The following is a 23,311-nucleotide window of genomic DNA, read 5'->3' as shown; positions in this document are numbered from 1 at the left end:
TTTCAGATAATCAAGTATTCCAGTCTTGTCTTAATTCCAGCATTCAGATTCTTGTCTCTTTCATCAGTTATTTCGTATTTCATTCAACTCTTATTCAATCTCCCAGATGCACCTTTACCACCAACAACACTTGTGACATTTAATCTTTTTCCACACTACCACAGAACTTCCCTTTCGCGCGCTGTCTCTGCCTCCGCCTCCTTTATCTGCAATCAAAACTTAGTTCTACTTTTCACCAGAACCTGGGAAATGTCACGGATTCCAAAAATTAACTCTGTTCCTAACTCCTCAGGTGTTTCCTGACCTGCTGAGTATTTGTGCTTTTTAATCTGCATTTTTTCATTGTGCTCTTGTTTTCTCACCCATGAAACCCAGCTCTTTCCTACTAAGACCTTTCTGTACTCAGACTGCAAGTAGCAGATATCTTACCTTTCTTAAAGCCAATGGCATTCTTAAAATATTTAACTACAATCAACCGTGGTTAATTCTAGGCTCATTTTCATCCCCTCCCCCATATACATTTGTGCACTTCACTTGTCTCATAAATCTCTATTTCAAAGATACTGTTGGAACCTTGCTCATAGTACCCATTTGGGTCTGAGATGGCACATACTATTTTGCAATTTGTTCATTTTAGATTCACATTTGAGGTCAGAGGAGCATTTATTTGAGTAGGCTACATAATACTTCTCTATTCTACTATGCCTTGTTCTCCCATCTGTTCAGATGATGCAGATGCTTCTCCACCAAGTTTTATCGCATGTGCAGTCACATTCAAATTCATACTCCCCATCATACTAAAGGTTTTTAAAAGCTAAAGATTCATTGCTGGAAGAGAAATAGCTCAACGACTGTCATCCAACACCAAAATTCTGCACTGGCTCTTCATTTCCATACTGACTCTCAGTGACATAATCTGCAAACAAAATTTAATGTGTCTTAATTTGGAGTTTAATTCGGGTAAGTGCAAGGTGTTGCAGTTTTGAACATTAAATCCAGGTAGGACTTTCACAGTGAATGGCAGGGCCCTGAGGAGTGTTGTAGAACAGAGGCATCTTGGAGTACAAGTACACAATTCACAGAAAGTGGAACCACCTGTAAACAGAGTGGTGATTAACCCTGGCCTGATGAAGAGTCTCGGCCTGAAACACTTACTCTTATTCATCTCTATAGATGCTGCTTGAGGAGCCCCAGTTCTCCAGCATTTACTGTGTGTTACCCATCTGCAGAATATCGTGTTCAACTTTGGCTGAACAGAGGTGCACTTTTAGTAACAGACTAAGACAACTGTGCTGCTCCAAAGAGCGCTATATGAGGCCATTTTTACCCTCATCCATTAGGCTCTACAATGAGTCAACCTATGGCCAGGGAAGTGATGACATCCTCCTTTTAGACTTTGTGGTAATTTATTTTTATTCTTTCTACTTATCTATTAATATTTCTATATGTGCACTTGTAATGCTACTGTGACACTAATTTCATTTGGGATCAATAAAGTATCTATCTAGCTAACTATGTATTTCAGATGTCCTATTTTACACAACACCAATACTGTTAATTTCCACCAGAATACTGCTCACTTCTATCCCTCTGTCAAATGTAACAACTTTTATGGTGAAATATTCCTGTCCCCATTCTCTACAACTGTAAACATTCCCAAAATGCAACCACATATATCTTGTAATACACCAAGTCCAAATTACTAGTCATACCTCACTGACCTATGAGATCTATTTCTTAAATGCGTTAAATTTTTTAAATAAACCTTCATCCTCTGCTGCCATCTTCCTCTGCTGTCTTTGGGATTTCCAACTTCAAAGTTTTATCATCTTTCCCTTTTCCTCAGCTTTGACAGGCTTTGGCTACAATAGTCCCACTACCTTCACCCTCTTTTAACTAGTACTGCTCTTTTTAATTCCCCTTCAAAAGCTTTATGTTAGCCATCTTTCCAACCAGAGTTTTGAGCATTTATCTTTCAAATTATTTTGCAGAATATTTCTTAAAAGGTTAAAAGGTATCAGTTTTAAAATACAATAGCTAAATTATATTTGAGGACAACTGCAGTATGAGTACTCCCCAAAAAATATATAAATAACACTATATACAAATATGAATGTGTGAAATATGAGTACAGCTTCTATTTTTCACTTTAAGTGAAAACACACCAAAGAAATACCAATACTCTTTCCCCCACAAGTAAAACACAGTACTAACAATAAATAATGAGTGAAAAGTAAGGACTTGTATTTCACAGTTTCAACTTGCCCATATATTTTGAAAGTTTTTGAAGCTATAGTCAGTCCTACCTTGCAGATAAATGTACAGTATACTGCATTTACTTCTTCCTCCAAGAATAAGATATGACCAACTGATCTACTTTATATATGTAGTTTGGTGGCTCCTGCTAGTTTTATTTAAATATTTAATACATTTGCAAATAATCTGTGCTTAGAGATACATTAAGTTTCTGCAAAGTTAAAGTTCTAAAATTGATTTTTTCATACATTTATAAAGCATCAAGATATAAACAAAGTAAGGTAAGTGTGCTGAAGCAAACCTGCAAACATTAGTAATATCTGCTCCAGAATACCCCTCCATTTGTTCTGCTATTTTTTTGACATCCACATCATCTGCCACTTCCAGTTCTCGCAGATTTATTCGCAGCAACTCTTCTCTGCCAGTTGCTGTAGTAAAAATTGAAAAAGCCAATTTTATTTGCTGTTTTAAACCTCTTTTAAAATGTCCTTTAAGTAGCAGTAACACAGCATTGAAACCAAAAAAGGTCTCTATTTCAAGCCTAAAGACCAAAATTCTGAATTCTGATGTGAAGTGTTTCCCCCAGCAACTTTTCATATGTGCTTTACTAATCAATGTCTTCAACTAACAATAATTTCAACATGCTAACTTACGATTTATTCCAGCAGTATTAATAGAGGGGAAGATCACTTATGAAAATTGGCTGTTAACACAATTTCAACAAAGAATTGATTTGTAATTCTAAAAAACCTTTGCTGTTGATTTTTTTAAATATAATACTTGTTTGCTGTACTCATAATGCTACAAGATAAAGATAAGATAATGCTACAATATAAGAATATCAGAAATATATTGCTGTATAAGTAATTAGATACCACCACATTCAAAAATATTTTGCACCAAATATTTTAAATGATTGGAAAATCCAAGTGATGTTGCACAAAAAGGCTTTAATCTCTAGTAAAGTGCATAACTAAAAAAAATAACCAGCACCTGATGGCAGAGGAATATAAATCCGCTTTTCCAGTCGCCGCCTTAGAGCTTCATCAATATCCCATGGGAAATTAGTGGCTGCCAGAACCATAACCATCTTGGAAGGGTCGTCATTTTCTGATGCACCTCCAACACCTACAATACAGCGAAATAAGTTTACTTCCCGTTTTGCAAGAAATTTATATTTTTGATGATTAGCTTCAATGATTTCTGCTGTGGAAAATTTGAAAATTGTGAGGAATGAGAAAGAGAATAAAATGATAAAGAAAATGTAAGGAAGTAATATTCCTTTTGCACTGACAATCCATAAACACAGATGGTCCATAATGCTCTGCATATAATAAAGCACATTTAGTTATTAAGCTATTACTGGAATATGAAGAACATTTATGTCACTAATGCCTATTCAATTTTACATGTAATCTTATAAGGGAACAGAGGTAAACCTATGACTGACAAGTTAAGAACTTTATAAAAGCTTCTTTAACTAAGGCAGGCCAATCCAGTGTGCACTGTAGAATGAAAAGCACCAAAATATACACAATAAACAATAATCAATTTCAAGTCACATGGTCAGAAAGAGTAAGGAGATGTAGTCTGTGAACAAAACCTGTAAAGTGTTGAATTTTATCCAAGCACAATAAAAGTATGGAGACTCAACGTGAATATATCAGTCATGCAGAACAAAGATGAGGGACTCTGTACAGATTCATTAAAGAAAATGTGTGTATAGTAGCTCACTAATTTCATTAATTCTTAAATGTAATATCAATGCAGAACTTAATAAAAACATTTATTTCATGACACGTGCTGGTGGAATACAGCAGGCCAGGCATCATCTATAGGGAAAAGCACTGTTGACGCTTCGGGCCGAAACCCTTCGTTGGGACTAACTGAAAGGAAAGATAGTAAGAGATTTGAAAGTAGGAGGGGGAGGGGAAAATGCGAAATGACAGGAGAAGACCGGAGGGGGTGGGATGACGCTAAGAGCTGGAAAGGTGATTGGCAAAAGGAATACAGAGCTGGAGAAGGGAAAGGATCATGGGATGGGAGGCCTAGGGAGAAAGAAAGGGGGAGGGGAGCACCAGGGGGAGATGAAGAACAGGCAGAGTGATGGGCAGAGAGAGAAAGAAAAAAAGGAGGGGGAGAAAAACTAAATATATCAGGGATGGGGTTAGAAGGGGAGGAGGGGCATTAACGGAAGTTAGAGAAGTCAATGTTCATGCCATCAGGTTGGAGGCTACCCAGCCGGTATATAAGTTGTTGTTCCTCCAACCTGAGTGTGGCTTCATCTTGACAGTATAGGAGGCTATGGATAGACATATCAGAATGGGAATGGGACACAGAATTAAAATGTGTGGCCACTGGGAGATCCTTTCTCTGGCGGACAGAGCGTAGGTGTTTCATGAATTTATTTTGTGAGGCACTTTCTCAACACCCACTAGGGTTTCGATTACAGGTAGTCCCTGAGTTACCAACGTCCGACTTACAGACAACTCGTACTTACAAACCGAGGAAGGAGAACGTCGTCTGCCATTTTAAGTTAGAACTCGACGCCATCTGCCATTTTAAGTCGTTGCCGTTGACACTGTGTTGAGTGTTTAACTTTGTATTTGGCTTATATTTTACTTAGTAAGATTCACCCTGACCCCGCCCCCTCATTCCAGTCGGGTGGTGGCGCAGTGAGATCAGCGCCAGCCTCGAGTTCAATCCAATGACAGACCGCTCCCGTGCTGGGTTGATGTTGATCCAGTGACTCTCGTACCATCCATGCCGGGTTGATGTCGAGCTTGCAACTCGACCTCGTAAAAAAAACTAGTCACCTCCAGTTTAAATTTCCACGTGGAATATTGTGGAGGATCAAATACCCAAACCCAGCACAGCCCCCACTTGTCCTATTTAGCCTGTCTCAGTGCGGTGGTTCTTAGGACACAGTGGACCTCAGGAGCTGGCACAGCTCAGGACCCGCCGCCCGCAGTATTTCTGTTCCATTGACGGGAAGCGATCGCGATTGAAAATAAAGTGGAAATAATAAAGCGTTTGGAAAGAAGTGAAATGCCATCGGTCATTGGAAAAGCGTTAGGCTACAGTCGGTCAACAATCGGAACTATTTTAAAGGATAACGGATAAAGTGAAAATAATGGAGCATGTGAAAGGCCCTGCCCCGATGAAAGCTACAATTATTACTAAGCAACGCAGTGGTTTAATTACTGGAATACATACGTTTCTTAAGTGTTTTATATGCATAGAAGGGTAAAATATATACTATATACTAAGACAAATGTTTAACTAACTGATGCTAAGTAATACCGGATGTACTTGTTCCGACTTACATATAAATCCGACTTAAAGACGGACTCAGGAACGTAACTTGTACGTAGCCTGGGGACTGCCTGTATACACTCAGTGGCCACTCTATTAGGGTCACTTGTACACCGGCTCTGTAGTGCAAATATTTAATTATTTCATCATGTGGCAGCAACTCAATACATAAAAGCATGCAGACATGGTCAAGAGATTCAATTGTTGGTCAGACCAAATATCAGAGTGAGCAAGAAATGTGATCTAAGTGACTCTCACCATGGAATGTTTGTTGGTGCCAGGTGGGTTGGTTTGAGTATCTCAGAAACTGCTGATTTCCTAGTATTTTCACACACAACAGTCTCTAGAGTTTACAGAGAATGGTGTGAAAGCACCTTATTAATGAAAGAATTCAGAAGAGAGTGGCCAGACTGATTAAATGTGACAGTAATTCAAATAACCATGCGTTACAACAGTGGTGTACAGAAGCGGAAGTACCTTTGAGCATACAACACGTCAAGCCTTGAAATGGATGGGCTACAGCAGCACAACAAAAGTACACTCAGTAGCCAGGATATACCTAAGAAAGTGGCCATTGAGTGTAAATACTGGCCGAAAGCTGAACTGACTTGAAACACATATTGAGCATTCACGAGCGGGTTATCAAGTAAGTACCACTTGATATCATTGTCAGCAGTACTTCACTAATAGCTGAAAGTAGGCTGATGATAGATTAACCAGATTGCATTTTCTCTGCTTCTTTTTTGACAGAACATATTTTCTATTGTCTAAAATCCCATACAATAGATGGGAACAGCTTGTCAAGATGTGCAACCAATCAAAAACAAAGGTCTTCAGTATGAAGATGCATGTTTTATTTGTTTATTTATTCACTTATTTAGTGATTCAGTGTGGAGTATCCTGGCCCTTTGAGCCTCACCCCCGACAACCCCAATCATGGGATGATCTACGATGACCAATTCAGAAACACCTAACCCTTTTAAAGTGCGTTAATGGTGTCAGTAAAATAGTGCAGTGCACGATGTCTTGCAGATATGTTGTTTATTTTTGACATCTCTTCCCAGTTCACAGCCTTTCAACGTATTAATCCCTTTACTGCCTGCACCTTTTATAAAATGCACTAGCATTACTCTATCACTAAGAAATGGACTGCAGATGCATGGGAAAGCCATCAGCTGCAGGTTCCCCTCTATTTTACAGATCATCCTGACATCACTATTCCTTCAATGTCAGTAGCTCTTCATCACGGAGCTCCAGAAAGACTTTAAGAGTATCACGACCAAAAGAATTTTACTGGTATAAGAAGCTGGCTCATCATCACCTTCCCAAAGGCAATTAGGAATGCTATATCTACTGTCCTTGTTAGCAAAGTCTGCAGTGCAAAAATTGAATAAAAATTTGTGAAACCAAACTTGATTTGTGTCCATTACTGCAATCATACACTTACTAATAAACAAATAAAACCATTGAAGTCTCTGCTCTCTGGAATATTTACTAAATACATGAACTTGGGGGAAAATGGAAAATATCAGAAACTTGTTTCATTTAGATTCTTCCAATTGAAAAGTTATAGTACTGAGCAGAAAATTCAAGAACTGCTTTTCTTTGCACAGATGTAATCTAAGTTTCTTTTCTATTTCCATAATCCTGAACATCACTGCTAAAAATGGTTAAATACTCCATGACAATTTGCTGCTGTGGCTAGGCAGCTGTTGATTATGATAAATGGTAATCAGCCTGGAACTTTAACCCTGTTTCTCTTGCAAGATAGTGTATAACCGGTTCAGTATTTCCAACATTTTCTGTTTTTATTCCAACAATTGGTTTGTAGTCACCTGAATACACCTGAACTAAAGCTCAAAGTAAATTTATTATCAAAGTACATATACTCTCCTGAGATTAATTTTCTTGTGGGCATTTGCAGTAGATACAAAGAAACACAATAAAATCAATGAAAAACAGCAAAGATGGACAACCCACCAATGTGCAAAAGACAACAAACTGTACAAATGTTAAAAAAATAATGATAATAATAAATAAATAAGCAACAAATATCAATAATACCAGATGCAGAGTCCTTAAAAGTGAGTTCATAGATTGTGGAATCAGTTCAGTGTTGTGGTGATTGAAGTTATCCCTCTAGTTCAAGAGCTTGATGATTGTGGGGTAATAACTGCTCCTGAACCTGGTAGTGTGGAACTTGAAGCTCCTGTACCTTCTTCCTGATGGTGGTAGTGGGAAGAGAGCATGGCCTGGATGGTGGGTGTCCTTGATGACGGATACTGCTTTCTTGTGACAGTGCTCAATGTTGGGGAGGGCTTTACTCGTGATGTACTGGTCTGTATCCACTACATTTTGTAGGTTCACAAACACAAGAAAATTTTCAGATGCTGGAAAAGTAAAGCAATACACACAAAATGCTGGAGGATCACAGCAGACCAGGCAGCATCTATGGAAAAGAGTAAACAGTTGATGAGTCAGGACGAGACCCTCCTTCAGGTTCTGGAAAGGAAGGGGAGAAGTCAGAGTAAGATGGGGGAGGGGAGGAAGAAGACAAAGGTGGCAGGTGATAGGTGAAACTGGGAGAGGGGGAGGGGTGAAGAGCTGGGAAGTTGATTGGTGAAAGAAAGGGCTGGATGAGGGGGTATCTGATAGGAAAGGATAGATGACCATGGAAAAAAGGGAAGGGGGAGGTGCACCAGAGAGAGGTGATGAGCAGGTAAGGAGATAAAGTGAGAGAGGGAAACAGGAATGTGGAATGGTGAAGGAGAGGTGTATGGGGAGGGGCAATTACAGTAAGTTTGAGAAATTGACCTTCACGCCATCAGGTTGGAGGCTACCCAAGAAGGGTCTTGGCCCACAGTGCCAACCGTTTACCCTTTTCCATAGATGCTTCCTGGCCTTCTAAGTTCCTCCAGCATTTTGTGCGTGTGACTTCTTGCAGGTTTTTCCTTTCAAGGGCATTGGTGTCCCCATACCAGGCTATGATGCAACCAGTCAGTATACTCTCCACCACGCACCTACAGAAGTTGTCAAAGTTTTAGATGACATGTCGAATCTGTACAAACTTCTGCCACAGCAGAGGCACAGAATGGCATTTAATTGTTGGACCCTGGACAGATCCTCTGAAACAATAACATTGAAGAATTTAAAGCTGATGACCCTCTCCACCTCTGATCCCTTCATGAGGACTGGCTTATGGACCTCTGGTTTCCTCCTCCTGCAGTCAATAATCAGCTCTTTGGTTTTGCTAACAGTGGATGACAGGTTGTTGTTGTGGTACCATTCAGCCAGATTTCTAAACTCTCTCCTATATGCTGATACGGCCCACAACTGTGGTGGTGTCAGCAAACTTAAATATGGCATTGGAGCAGTACTTAAAAAGTGAGTAGAGAAGGAGGTTAAGCACATAGCTTTGTGTGCTCCTGTGCTGATGGTGACTGTGGAAGAGATGTTGTTGCCAATCTAAACTGGGATTTGCAAGTGATGAAATTGAGGATCCAATTGCACAAGGAGGTATTGAGTGTAAGCCTTGGAACATTGATTAGACTTGAGGGGATGATGGTGTTGAACACAAGAGCTGTAGTTAATGAGATTATCCTGATGTATGCATCTTCACTGTTCAAATGTTCCAGGGTTGAGTGAATAGCCATGAAGTGGCATCTGCTGTTGACCTGTTGAGACGGTAGACATATTGGAGTGGATCCAAGTTGCTCCTCAGGCAGGAGCTGAGGTGCCTCATGACCAGTCTCTCAAAGCACTTCATCTCAGTGGATTTAAGTGCTACTGGACAATAGTCATTTTTTCTTGAGCACTGGTATAATTGAAGTTTGCTTGAAGCAGGTGGGTACTTTAAACTGCCAAACTGAGAGGTTAAAGATATCAATGAACACTCCAACCAGTTAAATAACATAGATTTTCAATTGTCTGTCAGGTACCCCCTATGGACAGGCGGTTTCCGTGGGTTCACCCTCCTAAAGGATGCTCTGACATTGGCCTGATACTGAAATCACAAGGTAGTTGGGGCCATGGGTGTGTTCAAAAAGATGCCTCCACGATTAGTAGGTTAAAGAAAAATGAACAGAAACTCAACCAGTACTTCCATACCATACTGCTAATGTGAAGCCTTTGTTGGGAAATGTGACATGGTGGGTGTTAAACTATAAGATGTTAAAAGCCCATTATGAAATTTTGCATAATTCAGTAGCTAGTTAACCTTGACTTGTGTAAAGAACGATTATCGAGGCAAGGTTCCATGATTTTCAGAGGAAAGAAAAATAAATCTTACCATCCATCTGAACGAGGAGCTCTGCTTTCACTCTCCTGCTAGCTTCATGCTCCTCAGCAGTACCTCTACGACTGCAAATGGAGTCAATTTCATCAATAAAAATGGTTGTTGGGGCATAAAATCTGGCCTCAAAAACAAAAAAAACAGGAACTATCAGGTATTGTCAGGTGATGTCTCAGCATCATTTCCAACAATTTTATGACAACCTTTCTGATATCTTCATTAGCAATTGAGTAACCTTAGTTATTTTGAAAGACAACAGAATTTTCAAGAATAATAAAAGCCAGTAAGATAATGTCAAACCTACCTATCATCCTCATGTCCCTGATCTCTCTAGAATTATCCAATGGTCTCTCAACTATGCTCACGCAATAACCTTCATAACACTGGGCCCAATACCTCCTTGTGCAGTTGGATCCTTGACTGCCTCACTTGCAGACTCCAGTCAGTTCGGACTGGCAACAATACAATGAAGGGTTCCAAATTACTAAAATCCTCTGTGCAGAGACGAGTTTCTTAACCACTTGTAAACTTTCAGACGATGTTCCCAATTCCAAAATTCCTCAACAGAAATTGTTTCTCTCTCAATTCCCCTTAAAATCTTAAGAACTATCATCAAATCACCTGTCTCTAAATGCCAGGGGCTACAAGTTTAGCTTGAACAATTACTCCAGCAATTGCTTCTTGGAGTTTGACCACTTTCCTAAATCTACACTGAACCAACAGAAGCCCAATATATTCTTCTACGTTGTGGCATCAGAACTATTCACAATATTCCAGATGCAGCCTAAAGGGTCTTTGTGCAGGTATAGCATGAATTCCTTCACAAACAGCAGTATGCTAATTTGTATCTCATTTTGACACTTGTTGATAGTTCTACTTACCTCAGCTTCAGCTCAACACCAAAGTTCCCATTGAACTTACTTCCCACCCCACCGGTGTTCACACTCAATGGGCAATGGATTATCCTCCATAAAATCATTCAAGTTACTCAAGATTTCCTAATCAGAACACCAAGTGGAACCATGTAGACTCTTGATCCTGTTTACAAATCCCTCTAATAATTCAATTCTTTAAACTCGCATATTATGCTTCTGTGTTCCCCACCCCTATTGCATTCCAAGACAACTTGTGTAAGGCCTGGCTGTCTTTCAGACTGCCTTTATCTCCAGCTTCATGAACAAGTCTACTGTATCTACTAGATGTGTTTAGTTTCTCTGGAACCCAGCTCAACGTCACTTAATTCTCCTTACTCTGTACAATATTGGTCACTTTCAGATCAATGATTTAATTTCTAACGTAAACTGTCAGGGCAGTTAACTTAACTTTCAAACTAACTAACTTATTTATTGAGATACAGTGTGGAGTAGGCCCTTCTAGCCATGTCGCTCAGCATTCCCCCAATTTAATCTGAACCTAATCACAGGACAATTTACAACGGCCAAGTAACCTACAAAGTGGTACACCTTTCAACAGCGGAGGAAACCAAATCACCCGGAAGAAATCCATGAGGTCACAGGGAGAATGTACAAGCTCTTACAACAGCATTAAAATTCTAATACTATACTCTAAATATTAAATTTCTTCTGAAGAGTCACTCTTCCACTTCTTGCTAGAGAATTCCACTCTCACTAAACTCTTACCTCCACACTTTTTATAATGCACTTCATTTATGACAATTGAGTGTAAGCATTTTGTACACCAACAGATTATAGCCAAAACTGTATTTTGCTTTATCAACTGGTCACTGAGGAATGGCAGGGCAAGGAGGAGAGTTATTTTAACCTCTCATTGGCTTATGAGTTACTTATTTCAAGGTATTTCAGGCAACCACCTATTATTGCTCTATACCTACCATTTCAAACAGAAGGCGGACTAGTTTCTCAGACTCTCCCCTATACTTGGAAGTAAGCGTTGAAGAAGAAATATTGAAAAATGTTGTTCCGCATTCAGTTGCAACTGCTTTAGCCAACATTGTTTTCCCAGTTCCTGGTGGACCAACCATCAGAACTCCCTGTGAATCATAAGTATATTCTCAAACAACATGTTTATAGTAGTGCCAATGATCACTTATATTAATTCACATTCCACCTCTTTTCCAACTGTAGTGCAATACAAAAACATAAAAAAGCTTTGCTGAAAGTCAACTTTATATTTGTATCCTGTTGCAAAATTAATCAAGGACAACGGTCCTTATTACAAAAGAGATCAGCTCCAGTAATGAAACTGCAAATTCAGAAGCTTTAACAGCAAAACAATTAAACAAATTGAGCTGATATGATCCCGACAGGTAAATGTGGCATGGTAAGTTTATACCTTAATTTACCGATAAACTACGGTACTTCTGATTCCTGCTGAAGCTGCCAACAATTAAAACCACCACTGGAGAAGTAGATAGATAGAAAAACCAGATGGAATTAGGAAAAAAATGTAACAGAGTAAAGATTAAGCATGAAACAACTTTTCAAGCAGACAGATTTTTAAAAATCTCTTTCTGCTGTTCTTAAACATTTCTCATACAGCACAGAGCTTACATTCCATAAGGTCCATGCTGACCCACTGTACTTCTGATCATTGGAAATGTTTCTAATAAATTAAATGGACCTCGAAGAAGTGACCTGTCAAAGATCATTAGGGTGTTCTGGGGTAAGGACTGAGGAACTATTTGCTAGTTGTTGTTTATGGACCATTTGGCTTCAGTGCTGGCTGGAGATTGATGTGGTCTATGGGACAACAAATGTGTGACCATGGGAGAAGCACTGGTGGGAGCGGAAGGGGTTGAGAACAGGTGCAGGCACAAGAGTGGTCTGGATCAAGAATGACTCGGTTTATAAATCATTGCAAATTTATTATTAAGAACACCATCAGTTTTCTTAACATTTGTTGTAAGCTACACTCAGTGGTCACTTTATTAGCTCATAATGCAAATCTCTAATCAGCCAATCATGTGGTAGCAACTCAATGCATAAAAGCATGCAGATATGGTCAAGAGATTCAATTGTCGTTGAGACCAAACATCACAATGGAGAAGAAATGTGATCTAAATGACTTTGACCATGGAATGATTGTTGGTGCAAGATGGGGTGGTTTGAGTATCTCAAAGATTGTTGCTCTCCTGGGATTTTAATAAACAAGTCTCTAGAATTTACAGAGAATGATGTGGTAAACAAAAAAAATCCAGCGAATGGCAGTTCTGTGGCATAAATGCTTTGTTAATTAGAGAGGACAGAAGCAAATGGCCAGATTGATTCAAGCTGACAAGAAGGAGACAGAAAATCAAATAACCATGTTACAATGAGTAGTGTGCAGAAGAGCATCTCTGAATGCACAAGACATTGAACCCTGAAGTGGATAGGCTACAGCAGCAGAAAAACACGAACATACACTCTGTGGCCACTTTATAAGGTTATAGGAGGTATCTCCTATACTGAATAAAGTGTCCACTGAGTGCATGCCAATTCTGTGAAATTCATTTGTAATGCTACATATTGTGTTTATTAATTTTGTATAGATAGCTTTTATGAAGATTAATTTAACAATCTATTTGAGAAAAAGAGATAATACTAGGAATAAGTGCATAGAATAAAAGTTAAAATAAATCTAACTTTAAGACTGCCTTAATGAAAATTTCAACTTTATTACCTTTATGAGACAAAATATTTGCCTGTTAAGAAACTAAAGTGGAGATGATACATGGTGATAACTCCATAGAACCCAGTGAATGAATGAAGTTCAAAATCCCTTGTGGTATTTTATCACTCCATAGTATACATGGAGAATGCGTATTGAGCCAGAGACTTTTTCATGTAGCAGAAATGGCTAATATGAGCAGCATAATTTTAAGGTGGAGGAAAGTATAGAGAGGGATGTCAGAACTAGTTTTTTTCTCCCCCCAGAGTGGTAGGTGCATGAAACACATTGCTATGAATGGTGATAAAGGCAGATACAATAGGGACATTTAAGATACACTTAGATAAGCACATGGATGAAAGGGAAAAGGAGGACAATGTGGAAGTAAAGGGTCAGATTGATCTTAAAGTTGGCATATCGTGGGCCGAGGGGCCTACAACATTCTATGCTCTGTGTAATAATACACCTAGAAGATTTTACTTTATAGTCTTTTATCAAGATATTTTAAATATTATCTTACTTTCCACGGTCGTCTGATTCCTTTAAAGAAATCGGGCATCCACATAGGCAGAACTACTGCTTCTTCCAGCAATTTTTTTGCTACTGCCAGATCTGCTATATCATCCCTGAAAAATAACTTGAGCTGTGTTACTTGTTGACATAATTTACATTCATGCCATTCTTACTTTTAGGACTAAAAAAACAAAATAGTCACAAAATATCAAATGAAAAGATTTAATTGCTCTTTCAGAAAATGTCTTAGCTTACTATTTCAAATCAGAATCAGTGTAAAAAACTATTAGATTTCAATAGCTATAGACATCAATAATTTTACTTACCATCGAACATTTGGGTTTTGTGATATTATATCTCTCTCTAAAGCTTCCACTAAATCCCGGTCATTTCCAGAGCCATCAAATTTTTTGGGTTCACTTTCAGAGACATCAGTCTGTTTTACCTATTAAGATACAGATTAAAATATGATTTTCTTTTAAATTCATAAATTCTTAAGTCACCAAAATAAACATCTAATTGATTAGTATCTAAAGTGATACAAAAGTCACATATGTATAAGTACAGAATTTTAATTTTCAGTAAATAAAGCCATGTATACACCCACCAGGAAGTGGCAAAAGATGAATCACAGCTTAACTCATTTGATGGCACTTACTGCTAAATCAGAATTTTTGGACTCAAACCCTAACTCATTTAGGAGGAGGGAAGTAATTCTACGAGTTCCTAAGCAGAACAAAAGTTTTTCTCCACTTGATAATTTCTGACAAATTTGCTTGCCTGGTCTTACACAATTCAAATGCTAGTTTTAGTCAGGTAATCTGCATAGCATTTCAGAGAAATTCCAAACTGTAGTAGAATTTACTACACCACATCAAACACAGCATGCATTGTGCAAATAAAAATGTGTAGTGGGATAGATGGCTTTTGAAAAATAAAGCACGTGTAGTGAAATTGTTTTGCTTTCAAGTCATGGTAATATTTATTTTCCCAGAAGTCATTATTACCCACTGTGAAACAGACGGCAAAACCAAACTCTCCACTAAAAACAGTGGGAAGGCAAAAGAAATATTCACACCAGTTACCACAATTATTATTGAATCAACAGATATTCTAATGAGAGAAAATATTAAATACTTTGTTTAGATATTATAATTCAATTATTTAATTCTGATATTGGACTACTTTTTCAGTTTCCTGTTATGAAAACTTACTTTGTCATCCTTCCCCTTCTTTTCCTTTCCTTTGCTTGCTTTCACTTTCTCACTGTTTCCTATTCGGTTTACCGAACGGGTAGAACCTTTAACTGGAGCACCTAGGCGGTCTTTCTGAGGAGCTCTATGGTCATTACATGGAGTGGACTGTCTTTTCCTTGGGTGTGGTGATGGTCTGTGTTCAGTGGAATACAAGTCAATTTGGTTAGTTAAGTCAGCCTTTCTTACCTTTCAGGATCTATAAACTTCAGTCATAAAAGTTGCCAGTTAGTTCTTTGTCCCAATTGCCTTATTTCAAATGAGGTTTCCAATTACCTTAACCTCAAACTTATATTTCAAATCTTACATCTTCCTATAAGATGTGAGACTGCAGGGTACCTAACAGTCTCCCTGATGACTAGATCTGAGGGAAGTGCATCCAATTTCAGCTCCTGACAAGGTCAAGGAAATGAAGCTACTCAGGACCATCTGGGAGGCTGAAAACCTCATAGATGAAACTCTTACTGAGGCGGTCACACCCAGAGTGCAGGCTTCAGATAGCAGTAGGGAGGAAGCAGTCAGTGCAGGGTTCCACTGTGGCCATTCCCCTCAGCAACAAGTATACCCCTTTGGATACTGCTGGAGGGATGACCTATCAGGCCACAGCAGCAGCAGCAGCAGCAGCAGCCGCAGCAGCCAGGCCATTAGGACTGTGGCCAATTCTGAGGCTCAGCAGGGAAGAGTAAAATCAGGCACAGTGATAGTGATAGGTGTCTTGATAGATGGGGGAAATACAGGAGATCCTGTGGTTGTGAAAAAGATACCAGGAATGTGTGTTGCCTCCAGTTGATGAGGCTCAGGATGTCTCAGAATGGCTGCAAAAGATTCTTGAGAGGGAGGGTAAGCAGCCAGAGATTGTGGTGGACTAATGACATGGGTAGAAAGGGGGAAGAGGCCTGCACAGTGAGTGTAGGGAGTCAGGAAAGAGGCTGAAGAGTAGGACCTCTAAGGCAGAAATCTCTGGTTTACTCCCAGTGCCATGTGCTAGTCAGGGCAGGAACAGAGTGATAATACAGATGAATGACTGAGAAACTAGTACTGTGAGTAGGGTTTCAGGTTTTTGGGTAAATGGAACTTTTTCTGGGGCAGGGATGACCTGTACAAAAGGGTCGGGTTGCACCTAATCTGAAGAGGAACCAATATTCTGGAGGTTTGCTAGTGCTACTTGGGCAGGGGGTCAGAACAATTTGCTAGAGCACCATGTCAGAAAGTGGAGGGATGGACAGGAAGGGTCAGTGAAAACAGACAGGAGGAAAGTAATAGATACAATGGGATGAATAGTTCGATGTATATTTTAATGCTAGGAGTATTTTGGGTAAAGGTTATGAATTTAGAGCACAGACCTGTACATGGAACTATGATGTTGTGGCCAGTACAGAGACTTGGTTGAGAGGGGGACAGGGTTGGGTGCTTAATGTCCCAGGGGTTCACTGTTTTAGAAAAGATAGAGAGGGAGATTAAAGATGGGGGGGGGTGGAATTTGAATTTGAATCAGAAACAATATTGCAGCTGCACTCACAGGGTACATAATGGATCTGTATGGGTAGAACTTAAAAATAGGAAAGGTGCAATTACTCTGATGAAATCGTACTACAGACCCTTCAATAGCCACAAGGACATTGAGGAACAGATATGCATGAAGATTAAGGAAAGGTGTAAAAACAACAGCGTTGTTGTCACTGGGGACTTCAACTTTCCCAATATAAACTGGGACCTTCTGAGTACAAGAGACTTAAAAGTTCAAAATTTAAAGTGAATTTATTAACAAAGTAACACATGTCATAATAAACAGCCCTGAGATTAGTTTTCTTGCAGAACACACAGTAAATCCCAGAAACACAACAGGATCAATGAAAGACTGTACCCAACAGGATGGACAAATAACCGATGCGCAAAGGACAATAAACCGTACAAATAAAAAAATAATATAAATTTATCCTTTTGGTTTAAGAGCCTGATGATGAAGGGTAATAACTGTTCCTGAATCTAGTGGTGTGGGTCCTGAGGTTCCTGTACCTTCTTCCTGATAGCAGTAGAAGAGAGCATGGCCTGGGTGATGGGGACCCTTGATGATGGATGCCGCTTTCCTGCGACAGTGCTCTGTGTGGATGTGTTCAGTGGTGGGAAGGCTTTTCCTGCGATGGACTGGACCGCATCCACTACTTTTTGTATGATTTTCAATTCAAGGACATTGGTGTTTCCATACCAAGCCATGATGTAACCTGTCAATAAACTCCATCACACATCTACAGAAGTTTGTCAGTTTTAGACGTCATGCTGAATCTTTGCAAATTTCCAATGTATGGCTATGCTTTCTTTGTAATTGCACTTACGTGTTGGGCTGAGGACAGATCTTCTGAAATGAGGAACTTAAAAGTGCTGATCCTCTCCACCTCTGATGCCTCAATGTGGACCGGCTCATGGACCTCCGGTTTCCTCCTCTGAAGTCAATAATCAGTTCCTTGGTGTACTGACATTGAATGAGAGGTTGCTGTTGTGGCACCACTCAGCCAGATTTTCATTCTCCCTCCTATATGCCGATTCATCACCATCTTTGATTCTACCAACAACTCTGGTGTCGTCAGCAAACTTAAATATACCATTGGAGCTATGGTTAGCCTCACAGTCATAAGTCACCAACCATGACTTGAAGTGTGCCAGGGTGGGCAGTTTCTTGCTTGGGGATGGCAGCATTCAATACCTCGAGTGCCTGGTTAATATCGGCTTTTGGCAGTATGCAAACTGTATTCAGGATTGCAGAGGAGAACTCTCGATAAGTAGAACAGTTGGCACTTAATCATTAGATATTCCAGGTCAGGGGAACAGCAGTGTGACAAGACCAAGACCGCTGCGTCTGAGCACCAAAGAGTTTATCATGAAATAGACCCAAGCACTTCCCTTCTCCGAATCAGCAGTTCGATCCATCTTGTGTATTGAGAAGCTCTTGGGTCTGATCCCCGAATCCAGCGTGTTTGGAGTGAGCCAAACACAGAATGCAGCAATTCCTCATTTCCTTCTGATACAGTAATTTTGCTCTTTGGTCCTCAAGCTTCTTTTCCAGTGGCTGTACATTTGCTAACAAGATATTGGGTAGAGAGACTTTGATTGCTTTGTGTTAGATGGGGCAGAGTTTTTTTTTAAGGTGATTCCAGGAGGGCTTCTTAGATTGTCCAACAAGAAGAGGGGATATACTGGACCTGTTGTTGGGTAATGAGCCTGGCCAGGTGACCAACCTTCCAGTGGGTGAACAGTTAGGGAATAGTGACCACAACTCCTTGATAAGGATAAGTATGGACCTTGTGGGAGAGTATTAACTTAGAGCAGAGCAAGTTACGAGAGCATTAGGTAGGAGCTAGAGAGAATTCATTGGGAACAGCTATTTTTTAGAATTCACATCTGATATGTGGAGGGTGTTTAAAGCCAAACTGCAGAGTATAGCACAGGTATGCTCTAGTCAGAAGGAAGGACAAGGATGGCAAGGTAAGAGAACCTTGGATGTACAGAAAGGTGATGAATTTAGTCAAGAGGAAAAAGGAAAAGTATGTAAAGCCTGAAGTTAAAATCAAACAGAGCCCCTGAAGATTATAAAGAAATCAGAAAAGAGCTCAAGAAGAAAATTAAGAAAAGCCAGGATGGGTCATGAAAAGTCCTTGGCAAGTAGGATAAAAGAGACTGCCAAGGCTTACTACACATACATGAAGAGCAAGAGGATAACTAGGGAGAGGGTAGGACCATTTAAGGATAAGGGGAGGAACATATGTTTGGATGCAGAGGATGTGGGTGAGGTCCTTAATGAGTACTTTGCAACAGTGTTTAACTAAGAAGGACGAGGAGCACAGGGAGATCAGTGCTGGGAGTATTGATACGTTAGGGCATTTCAAGGCAAAAGTGGATGTATTGTTGGGTCTCTTAAAGAGCATTTACGTGGCTAAGTCCCCAAGATCTGATGGGATATATTTAAATTATTGAGAAAAGCAAAAGTGATTACTAGGACCTTGACCAAAATTTTCATGTACACTCTAGCCACAGGTGAGATCCTGGAGGACTAGCAAGCAGCTAATGTTGTTCCATTATGAAAGAAGGGAACCGGGGTAATCCTGGCAACTATAGACTGGGTTCCTCAAGGTTGTTATAACGAGGGGTGGTAATGGGGACAAGCTCCCACTACCTATTAAATGCCTCAAATAGCCTCTGACAACTAAGTCCAGCTTCTGGCCTTCACATGTGGCTTTGCTACTAAGCCTGGCAGAACAGTTTCTACTGACTGAAGGGGCAAAGGCAGGTTACTGGCACCTTAAAACCAGTCACTTTGGGCAAATGGGGTTCATTAGCTGTGGTTGGCAGCTCATCTAGAAGGAAAACTCTGATCTGAAACCTCCGCTGCCTTGCAGCCATACCTACTTATGGGGAAGGCTTTGGGAGTAAACCCCGAGGGAAAAATCTGGAGATGGAGTCCATAAGGCAGTAGTTTGATGTTGACTGGCAACTCCTGTGATGCTGCTGGCACCAAATTGTATTGGTCTCTGCTGTTCCTTTGGGTTCATCAGATACATGGAGAAGGGCAGCTTGCTCTCCATATCATACTGCCCAGGCTGGCATATGTAGACAGCTAGAATGCAATATCTATGATCAAGTCTGACTGACAGAGGCCCTCACATAGACCAGTGAGTCTGTCAGTAGTAGGAAAGTTACTGAAGAGAATTCTTAGCATTAAGAGTTATGAGCATTTGGAAAACCATGGCCTACTTAGGAAGGGCCAGCATGACTTTGTGCGGGGTAAGGCGTGTCTTACTAACTTGATTGAATTTTTTGACATGGTGTCAAGGGTGATTGATGAAGGCAGAGCTGTGGGTGTTGTTTATATGGATTTCAGTAAGGCGTTTGACAAGGTCCCTCATGGGAGGCTCATCCAGACGATTAAGATGCATGGGTCCATGGTGAATTTGATGTTTTGGATTCACAAATGGGTTGCCCAGAATCAGAGGGTTGTATGGACTCATTCTAGCTGGAGGTCTGTCATTAATGGTGTTCTGCAGTGACCTCTGCTGTTCATGATGTATATAAATGACTTGGATGAAAATGTAGATGGGTTGGTTAGTAAGTTTGCAGATGACACAAAGATTGATGATGTTGTGGACAGTGTAGAAGATGGGCAAAGAATGCAACAGGATATGGATCAGTTCCAGATATGGGCAGAGAAATGGCAGATGGAGTTAAACCCGACCAATTGTGAAGTGTTGCATCTTGCTAGATCAAATGTAAAGAGACAGTACACTGTTCAAGGACAATGCAAAGACGCTTAATGGTGTTGATGAGCAGAGGGATCTTGGGGTCCAAGTTCATAGCTCTTTGAAAGTGGCTCCTGAGACAACAGGCAAGGTCGTTTGATTCCAAACAATTGACTTATGGATCGCTGTCTGTTGGACAGTGATAACTTAAGTTGCTGCAGGGCTGTTACCCTTGCCTGGTGGAAGGGCATTCCATATGGGAGCTGTGTAGCCTCAGCTGTAGTGAGGACTAGGCCACAAGCCTTGGTCTTGCCTGCTGCTGCAGACCAGGTGAGCAACTCAGAAGTGCTACAGTGTGGTTGAGCTCAGCTGCAGGCTAGCCTCACCCATTGGTGCTGCCCTCCTGTGTTCAAGCAATGAAATGACAGGCTGGACTGCCAGGTGTCTGTACTGTTGATTGCTGGACATCGTGGCTCAAGGTCTTGGACTACATATGTTTTTTTTGAGTGAATATGCTTCTTTAAATTTGTTACTCACTTTTTTTCAAATGTTTGCTTGCTACTTTTGAATGCTTTGCACCTTGGCCCCAGAGGAACGCTGTCTCATTCAGCTGTATCTACGTATGGCTTGAATGACAATTAAACTTGATTTGATTACAGAATGTCTCTCTGGTGCTTCTCTCAAAGACGATTCCCCTCTCCCTGTCCCCTTCCTACGCTCACTCCACAACAGAGACCTATTTCAGAATTAGCTTTATCAGTCACATGTCTCAAAGTTTGTTTTTCTTTGCAGCAGTAGTACAGTGCAATACATGGAATTACTACACTACTATGCAGAAGTCTTAGACACATTAGCTATATATACGTGCATATGACTTTCGCACAGTACTGTATGGCATGCTTGCCTTTATTAGCTAAGACAGTGTGTTCTAAAATTAGGAAGTTATGTTGCAGCTTTATAAAACTCTAGTTAGGCTACATCTGGAGTACTGCATACAGTTCTGGTTGCATCATTATATGAAGGATGTTGAGGCTCTGTAAAAGGTGCAGAAGAGATTTACCAGAATGGTGCCTGGATTAGAGAGCATGTGCTATGACAAGAAGTTGGACAAACCTGGGGTTGTTTACTCTGGAGCAGCAGAGACTGAGGGGAGATCTGGTAGAAGTTTATAAGATTATGAGAAGCACAGGTACAGTAGACAGACAATATATTTTTCCGAGGGTTGAAATTTCTAATACCGGGGGCATGCATTTAAGGTGAGAGGGGGTAATTTCAAAGGAGATGTGAGGGCAAGTTTTTTTTAAATACAAAGTGTTGGGTGCCTGGAATGTGCTGCCAAGGGTGGTGTTAGAGATAGAAACGTTAGCGACTTTTAAGAAACGTTTAGATTGATGTATGCATGAGAGGAATTTGGAAGGAAATAGACATTGTGTAGGCAGAAGAGATTTGCTTACTAACTTAATTGGTTTGACACAACATTGTGGGCCAAAGGGTCTGTTCTTGAGCTGTACTGTTCTATGTTCTAAATACTTTTGTACTCCTTGAATGTTGAATATCAAATTGTAGCAAGAAAAGTTATGTAATGAACAGTTTTGTGTGATAGTTTTCCTGAGATTCAGCCTACAGCAGACCCATTAACTACGATCCTAGCTTGCATGCCATCATAGTGCAAATGCAAGATGGAGATTAATTTGAAATTGCTCCACTGTCTCCGCTGTCTGAAGAAGTCAAAGGCTTTAATAAAGTTGAAAGAAGTCCAAGTGCAGTCATTGGTGTTGCTACATGCATTTGAAATGGAGTCAGTGTGCAGTGAAGATCACATGTACGTCTCTATGTGGTCTTCAATGTGCACCAAGGATATAATCCACACCGATTCCTGAAGTAGCAGTGAAAAAGGACTTTGCAGGTGGTTTTCCCAATGACTGATAGCAGGGTGACAGGTAGCAGTCAGATTTCTCTCTTCTTGTATCGGTTTTGACATCAGCCACACCAGAACCACAAAACTAGACCAGAAGCAAGTCACTCTTGAGGAGAAAGAGGAAAATTATGAACTTCCACCAGAAGTTGTAGATTCTGGTGGAATATGCTGATGAGCTATCACTTGCTGAACCTTGTTACCAGGTATTGTGTCTGGTTGTTATGTAATCTAGCACCACAGTTAATTTCTAGAAGCCTTTCATTCACAAGTGACTGGCCAGAGCTATAACTTTCAGAAGGTACTTTTCACTCAACACTGATTTTTAATTGTAAATAAAGGTCAAAGTTGCCATCTCTGGTAGGTATTTAGGGAAGTTCTGACCAACATTCTTAATATATAATGTCCAGCTAACGTTGTTTGTTGTTTCTTTCAACACCTTGTAGTGCATTTGGTGGCAAACTTGCTGTTTCTTTAGCATTTGCCTGTTATTTAACAAGGCTGAGTTGCTAGCTCAAGGTGCTGGCCGGATTCGAATCCAGGACCACTTGCCTCAAAGTTCGTTGCAGATGCCACTATACCACCAGCAGGTTAGCTAACATTTATTCTAGGTTCTTTTTTAAACCTAAAGTCTTAACTTCACATCCACACACAAAAACTGGATCTTAGTTTTTTCCTTCCCTGTTCCCAAAATTTGGTACTTTTTTACTTTAAAACAAAACAATTATTATTTCAATGCATAGTTTGCAGCCCATAAAATATTTCTTCTAATCAGTAGATTTCAGCCTAAAAACTGCAGATGCTGGGAATCTACAGTATTTTCTGTTTTTTTTTTAAATTTTAAAGAGTCAGCAGGTCAAGCAGCATCTGTGGAAAGAGAAACAGAATCGAAGTTTCAGGATGAGGACTCTTG

General features: G+C 40.1%; 1 protein-coding gene across 3 annotated transcripts in view; it reads right to left on the bottom strand.

The window, feature by feature from the left end:
* Nucleotides 1-23,311, bottom strand: part of LOC140733351 (katanin p60 ATPase-containing subunit A1-like) — a 49,271-nt gene that overhangs the window by 19,407 nt on the left and 6,553 nt on the right. For all 3 annotated transcript variants that reach the window (XR_012100272.1, XM_073056574.1, XM_073056575.1), the window contains exons 4-10: nt 15,217-15,391; nt 14,329-14,447; nt 14,010-14,115; nt 11,715-11,873; nt 9,860-9,986; nt 3,250-3,384; nt 2,558-2,684 (exon numbers count right to left, since the gene is read on the bottom strand). Coding sequence is in view for 2 of the 3 variants with exons in the window: in XM_073056574.1 (XP_072912675.1) it covers nt 2,558-2,684; nt 3,250-3,384; nt 9,860-9,986; nt 11,715-11,873; nt 14,010-14,115; nt 14,329-14,447; nt 15,217-15,391 (948 nt within the window). In the remaining variant the exon portion in view is untranslated. The remainder of the gene's footprint in view (nt 1-2,557; nt 2,685-3,249; nt 3,385-9,859; nt 9,987-11,714; nt 11,874-14,009; nt 14,116-14,328; nt 14,448-15,216; nt 15,392-23,311) is intronic.

The sequence above is a fragment of the Hemitrygon akajei genome, chromosome 9 (assembly GCF_048418815.1).
Source record: "Hemitrygon akajei chromosome 9, sHemAka1.3, whole genome shotgun sequence".
NCBI lineage: Eukaryota > Metazoa > Chordata > Chondrichthyes > Myliobatiformes > Dasyatidae > Hemitrygon > Hemitrygon akajei.
Note: the sequence above shows the minus strand (reverse complement) of the source record. Positions and strands in the feature narration are given on the sequence as shown.